Source organism: Lactuca virosa, chromosome 5 (assembly GCF_052849685.1).
Source record: "Lactuca virosa cultivar CGN04683 chromosome 5, Lactuca_virosa_CGN04683_v6, whole genome shotgun sequence".
Lineage (NCBI taxonomy): Eukaryota > Viridiplantae > Streptophyta > Magnoliopsida > Asterales > Asteraceae > Lactuca > Lactuca virosa.
Window position 1 is genome coordinate 295,963,485 of NC_136430.1, and position 7,127 is coordinate 295,970,611.

The 7,127-nt window shown below is 36.8% G+C and overlaps 2 protein-coding genes across 3 annotated transcripts; both read left to right on the top strand.

The window, feature by feature from the left end:
- The first annotated feature begins 779 nt into the window (after positions 1-779).
- Positions 780-1,328, top strand: LOC145112940 (uncharacterized). Its single transcript, XM_079049051.1, has one exon. It carries the CDS (start codon positions 780-782, stop codon positions 1,326-1,328), a length of 549 nt encoding a protein of 182 aa, XP_078905177.1.
- Positions 1,329-4,610: 3,282 nt separating this feature from the next.
- LOC145117637 (deSI-like protein At4g17486) lies at positions 4,611-6,796 on the top strand. Of its 2 annotated transcripts, none has more exons than XM_079053935.1 (4): positions 4,611-5,102; positions 5,200-5,487; positions 5,785-5,862; positions 6,374-6,796. In XM_079053935.1, exons 1-4 carry the CDS (start codon positions 4,841-4,843, stop codon positions 6,496-6,498), a joined length of 753 nt encoding a protein of 250 aa, XP_078910061.1. In that variant the 5' UTR covers positions 4,611-4,840; the 3' UTR covers positions 6,499-6,796. The 2 variants fall into 2 exon arrangements, with proteins under 2 accessions (XP_078910061.1, XP_078910060.1); XM_079053934.1 differs by having other exon boundaries at positions 4,612-5,102; positions 6,371-6,796.
- The last annotated feature ends 331 nt before the right edge of the window (positions 6,797-7,127 follow it).

A 7,127-nucleotide genomic window follows, 5' to 3' on the forward strand; every position in this document is an offset into this window, starting at 1 on the left:
GAATTAGCCTTCCTCTTGCACCACAAACATTCTCTTTCTCTCTCTAGGGTTTCTCAGGGGTGAAGTGGCCGCAATGGAGGCTATAAAGGCCTTTAAATAGGGCACAGGCCCCGAGAATTAGGGTTTCACTTAACAGCGCGGACTCGCCGAGTCCACGCATCGACTCGTCGAGTCCTTCATTAAATCAGACCAGAAATGCGCGATCCCACTCGGCGAGTCTAAGCGCCTACTCGCCGAGTCCCTCTCTAAAATTCAATATAAATACTTAAAATAAGATACCTGGGAATCCGGATGTTACACTACGCAAGGAGTATAGGATCGTCAACTTATGTTTCTGTTATAATTTATGTCTTATGTCCTCTTTTTCCTCTATAAAGATTCAAAGTGAATCATGTAATAACGTAAGATATAAGTATGAAACTGTGGTGTAAAACTTTAAGTGTATGCTGTAATGTTTAATATTAACTATGTGTTCGATGTTCGATCTAAGTCGCCCTCCTGACATTTCCACCGTCGACTGGGGTTGTGACAGATTGGTATCAGAGCCTTAGCTATAGCGAACCTAATAAGGATAATGAGGATTACCAATTTATCCTTATCATCTTATCATATCTTATTTTTGTTTTGTTTAAATCTTATGCTTACCAATCCCACATTTAAAGGGATTCTTCTGTATAAATATAACAGTTGATTAATGAGAAGATTTGATTTTCGATTCCAAAACTTAATATGGTATCAGAGCGGGATTAAAAACGATCTCGTAACATACCCATTCGAAGATGACTCTACCAGAATCTTGTTCAGCATCAACGCCTTCACAACCAATAGACTCCAACTTATTCTACTATCTCCATGCATCTGAATACCTACATCAATTGCATGTAAACGACGTTCTCACATATTCAAACTATGGAGATTGGGCACAGGAGATGGAAAATTTCCTCTTTGCAAAGAACAAAATTGGCTTTATTAATGGAAGCATCGAGATACCAAAAGATGAAAAGGAGAAGCAAGCTTGGAAACGATGTGATGCAATGATAAATGGATGGTTCGCTACAGCCATGGAGAAGGATATCAGAAATAGTATTAAGTATGCTGAGACTGCTCGAGAAATCTGGCAAGACCTTCAAGAACGTTTTGGAAAGGAAAGCGCCCCTAGGGCATACGAGTTGGAACGTGAACTAACCTTAATTCGTCAAGAAAGAGCTTCTGTTTTTGGCATATTACACGAAGCTGCGAGGATTATGGGACGAGATACATTTAATATCTCCTACTCCAAAGTGTACATGCGTAACATGTACGTTTGGGATTGGAAGAAGGTTAACTGAAGCAAAAGAAAGAGAACAATTGTATGAGTTTTTGATGGGGTTGGAGGATGAATATTCCACTGTCAAAACACAGATCCTAACCATGAAACCCACGCCATCATTGGGATCTGCATACCACATGGTGTCGGAGGACGAGCGACAGAGAATAATTTCGGCTGAAAAGAAACACATTCCTGAGGCGGCTGCTCTACACACCAACCGATTATCGGGACAAAAGTCAGAGAAGGAACAAGTTAATCAGCAAAACAAAGTGCAGGGTCAAAACAACAATGCAAATTAAGCAACTGAAAATCAACACTGCATTCATTGTGGAAGAACAGGACATGTCAAAGAAGGGTGTTTCAAGATTATTGGTTATCCAGAATGGTGGCCTAAAAAGAAACGTGATGGCAGCAAGAATATGAAGGGCATTCCGAAAGCAACACATGTTTAGACAGAGACAAGTCCTATTCCTGGGTTAACACCCGAACAATATGCACAATTGAACCACCATTTTTCTAATAGTGAGGACTCCACAAAAACCATACACCCCACCGTTAGCATGGCTGGTAAGAATATTACAAACAAAACTTGGTTGATAGACTCTGGTGCCACAGAGCACATTACATCTGATGCAAACATGTTACAAAATAGAACTACATATGCCTTTGCTGCCTCTGTCACCATTCCTAATGGCGATGATATACCTGTGCAAGGAATGGGTAGTTCCATTCTACCTAATGGAATGAAGATCAATGATGTACTGCACATTCCTGATTTAAATGCAATATGTTATCCGTCCGCAGGTTAACTAAGGAACAAAATTGTGCGATAACATTTTTCCTGGATTTTTGTGTAATGCAGGACTTACTCTCGAGGAGCTTGACAGGCACGGGTAGGTGCAACAACGGTCTATATGAGATGGGAAAGTTCAAGGGTGAAAGAGCAGCTTTGATGGCATCGGTTGACATGGAAGTGTGGCATATAAGACTTGGTCATGCCTCGAAGGGAAAACTTCATGAAATTAATTTTTTTAGCAATTTAAATTTAGATTCTGTCATTAAACATTGTGATTCCTGTGTTAGAGCAAAACAGACACGTCTTCCGTTTCCAAATAGTGAAATAAAATCCATATCTTGTTTTGATTTAATTCACCATGACATATGGGGTTCCTATCGCATTCCTTCTCTTACAGGAACTCGATATTTCCTAACTATCGTTGACTATTTTAGTCGTGTTGTCTATCTGATCAAGCATAAATCTGATGCAAGTAAGTCTTTGGTCACCTTTTTAAAATATGATAAATACCCAAATTAGAAAAGGAATCAAAAGAATCAGAAGTCATAACGAGGGGAATTTACCTCAAATTCTATGCATGAATTTTATGCTGAGAAGGGAATTGTCTTAGAAACTTCCTGTCCTCACACCCCTCAGCAAAAGGGGGTTGTGGAAAGGAAACACATGCACATACTCGAGATTGCAAGAGCACTAAGATTTGATGTTGAATCACCCATCCAGTTTTGGGGTGCAATCTATGTTGCCGCTTGTTGACGAAAACGCGTACTCGCAAGTATACGAGATCGTACAAGTAATACATTCGTAAGACCAGATATTGAACCCTCAAGGGCTATCCTATCCTAAGGTAGAGTGAACTAGGTAATTGCTTGCAAAAGTGATTGATTTGATAAAACTAAGGAAACTATTAAAATAAAATTAAACTAAATTCAGCAAGGTAAAAATGTCAACTAAAATAATCGAATAAACAAGCACACAAAAAATTCAACGATTTAAGCGAAATAACGAAACCACACACATATATTCAAATGATGTCGCAAATAAAGCTTCTCTCGAAGTCAATATAAGCATATAAATATTAAATTTAAATCAGACAATTTAACCCTAACTACCGTTGATCAAGTGCTAGCCAAAATCAAAGTTACCCGTCAAAATTCATATTTTAAAAATAAGCACACATTTGAATATGCCATTCGATTTCAACAAAATTGGTTCAAACAAAATCAATTACATTAAAATTATCATCTCACCCAAGTCAACTAAACCCTAAATTGGAGTCCCGAGGAGCCAGATATGATGAAAACACTGAGACATGGTCAATCTGCCAAACATCTTTTATTCACCTTTATTTGCTCGTAATGAATTTTTCTTCTTTCGAATCCGTCAATTCCATGTCGAAACCATTTGGACATTATAAAATGAGTCCAACTCCCACCAAGACTCGTGGAATAAGTGGTGGGGGCCTAAGAAGCTTAGGCAATCTTGTATGCAAATAATGAATTTTGCTTGTATACATTAGTTTCTTGCTACTCCTCGACAACGTCATATGGATGCCGCAATAAGAATCTTGCATTACCTCAAATCCACACCAGGGGATTTTTCTTCCTAGTAGTGGAAATTTGAATCTAGTCGCTTATAGTGACTCATATTGGAATGGATGTGAACTCACTCGACGATCCAGAACTGGATACCTCATTATGTTAGGCAACTCTCCCATTTCTTGGCGCACTAAGAAACAATCGGTAGTTTCTCGCTCGTTTGTTGAGGCGGAGTATCGTGCCATGGCTACAACAGTTAGTGAGATCTTATGGTTAGGTTGGTTACTGCGTGATTTGGAAGTTGCACCTGAAGGGCCTACTCCACTATACTGTGACAATCAGGTTGCTCGTAATATTGCTAACAACCCTGTGTTTCATGAGCGGACAAAACATGTTGAAATTGACTGTTACTTTGTCCGTGAACGAGTTGAATCACATGAAATAAAACCTTTAAGCATTCACACTGACAACCAGATTGCAAATATCTTCACCAAACCACTCAATGGTGAACGGCTTCATTTTTTGTTAAACAAGCTTGGTGCTCGTGATGTCCACACTTACTGATTTATCCTTATCATCTTATCATATCTTATTTTTGTTTTGTTTAAATCTTATGCTCATCAATCCCACATTTAAAGGGATTGTTCTGTATAAATATAACAGTTGATTAATGAGAATATTTGATTTTCAATTCCAAAACTTAATAGAACCAATATTTCTCTTAAGATATACAACTATAGCCGAGGGTAAGACTTCTCTGATAAAGGTTTAGCCCTCTAAACTAGTAAAATATATATCTTTTACAATACATTTGTCAAAATAAAAGTTAGCAAAAAATATATATCTTTTACATATAGTTGCTTAATACATAAATCAAATTAACGTGGTTATAAAACATTTACACTAACCAAATTTCCTTTTAGCGTTAATTATATGAACCATCCAAAACACATGATCCATATAGCAGCGCCTTGGTCGCGGCAAAATGAAATTAAAGACAATGAAAAGCTTCATTACGTCCAAACTCCGGCCCCCCACGGAGTCCGAGTTAACTCAGGAAGCTATAACTCGTGGCTTCCCTGATTTCATCTCTGTTCTCTAACACGATTTGATTCAAAAGCTTCGATCTTTTTCACTCTCCGGCCGGAGAGGGAGAACCCCTTTTGGTCGGTGTGTGTGTGTTTCTGGGGACAAATATTAATGCGACCCAGGAACAACCCATTCCTGCAATTAAAGGGGTTTTTTTCTTTCTTGCTTCATCTTCTTCTTCAATCGGTTCTTCCGAATCGATATAAGAGATCAAAAATGGGGGTGGGTAACACCTTATCGCCAAACTGCTCAATCATAGCAACAAATGATGGATTTATAGATAGAGAGGTGTTCTTAAATGTATATGATCTTACCCCTCTTAATTCTTACAGCATCTGGTTAGGATTTGGTGTTTTCCATACTGGTATCGAAGGTAACAATCTCATCTAATTCCATTTCAATTTTCGTCAATTTGGACAGATTATCGTTTTGGGTTTTAATTCTTGAATGTTTATCTTCAATTGTTGCAGTTTATGGTATGGAATATGGATTTGGAGCACACGATTATTCAATTAGCGGGGTGTTCGAAGTTGAACCGAAGAGGTGCCCGGGTTTTAGCTACAGATGTTCAATTTCATTAGGGCATTTAAGCATGTCGGCTTCAGAGTTTAGGGAATTCATCGAGGCCATGGCTTCCGACTACCATGGCGATACTTATCACCTCATTTCCAAGAATTGCAACCATTTTTCAGATGATATCTCTCAACGGATAACCGGCAAACGGATCCCCGGGTGGGTCAACCGGCTCGCAAAAATAGGTACGTTTCCTTTCCTTCGCTTAAAAGATACTTTTTTATATCATGACAATGAATGATGATTTGATTTGGGATTTGCTTTTTATGCATCAAAGTTGCTAACTTTATCCCTGAAAAAAATTTGGTGATAAAAAATCGGGCTAAATGCAAAAGACAGCAGTGTACATACAAGAAATTATTAGGATATTATACTTTTTCAAAATTAACTAATGATGTGTTGCAGATGAAATTTGGATTTAATGATTGTGAAATATGCTCCGATGTATCGAAAATTTACGTGTTTTGGATGACTGTTTCCAGGTGCCCTTTTCAGTTGTCTGCTTCCTGAAAGCCTTGAAGTAACTACTATTAAACAGATGCCAGATTATCATACATACGGTATACTTTCACTATTAAATTGTTCTTTTTTTGCATTAAGGGGGTGTTGGATAAATAGTTTTTAGCTTATTAGCTTATTGCTTATTTGCTTATTGCGGTAGGAATAAACATTTTTTTAAAATGTGTTTGGATTAGTTTATTGCGGTGGGAATAAGCAATAAGCAATAAGCATTTAAGTGTTTGGCAAAATAAAACAGCTTATATGAGTAAAATGACCAATAAGCAATAACCAATAAGCATTCATCCCCTTGCTTATTAAAATCAACTTATTTAGCTTATTCCTACCGCAATAAGCTGATTTTTAAAGACTCCTATCCAAACACTTAAATTTGCTTATTGCTGTGGGATTAACCAATAAGCAATAAGTCAAAATCGTAATACCTATATATAGCTTATTAGATTAAATAATTTAACTCAATAATTTTAGCTTAATGATTTGCCAAAATGGATGCATATAACATATTAACATAAAATGATTGTTTATTTAAAAACTGTTATAAACTTTCAGAAGATTATGGAAGTGATTCCGCATCAACTTCAAGTAGTCATGAAGCTTCAGAAAACGATGAGGTGGACCACAGAGTTTTACTTTCACCCGCAACTGAAATAGTTTTGATTAGAGAGGTACCAAGGTAACATATTCCATTTTTGCCCTTGTGTCTTTGTTGTATGGTCAAAATCGTCATTTCCATGATGGGAGATCGTAGAATCTTGAAATATTTCGGATGATCTTATTCAACGATGACTCATGGAAAATCCTCACAAACACGACTTGTGTTTTGTTTCTTTCTCGGGTTTTGAGTGGTGGCGACTTTTTGCATTTGCTTTATAATTTTTTGTAATTATTGGTTTCATGTATGCACGAGCGTGTTTGTATGATACAATCGTTGTAATAAATTATTATTTTCGATGAAGGGTTTTGTTTTGTTTCTAATCCTTGTAATTAATATATATGAGTCTAAGGGGTAGTTGGGATTTGCTTCTTTAAAACAATTTTTTTTTTCTTAAAGTATGTTGACTTGAATGTTATTTAAATGGAGTTTAAGAAAAAAAAATTGTTTCGATTAGCTTCTGATAGTGCCAAAACGCAAACTGTAAAAAGTTGTTTTTTAATGTTCGACAATTATTTACCTGCTATATATCTTAAAATTGCAAAAAATGACAGAGTAAATTGGTGAAAAAACGATACCTAGTAATTTTGAATTTTTCTTAAAACAACTTCAAGGTATGTCTTAATCTTCCGTGCCAAGTTACTTGCATACTCA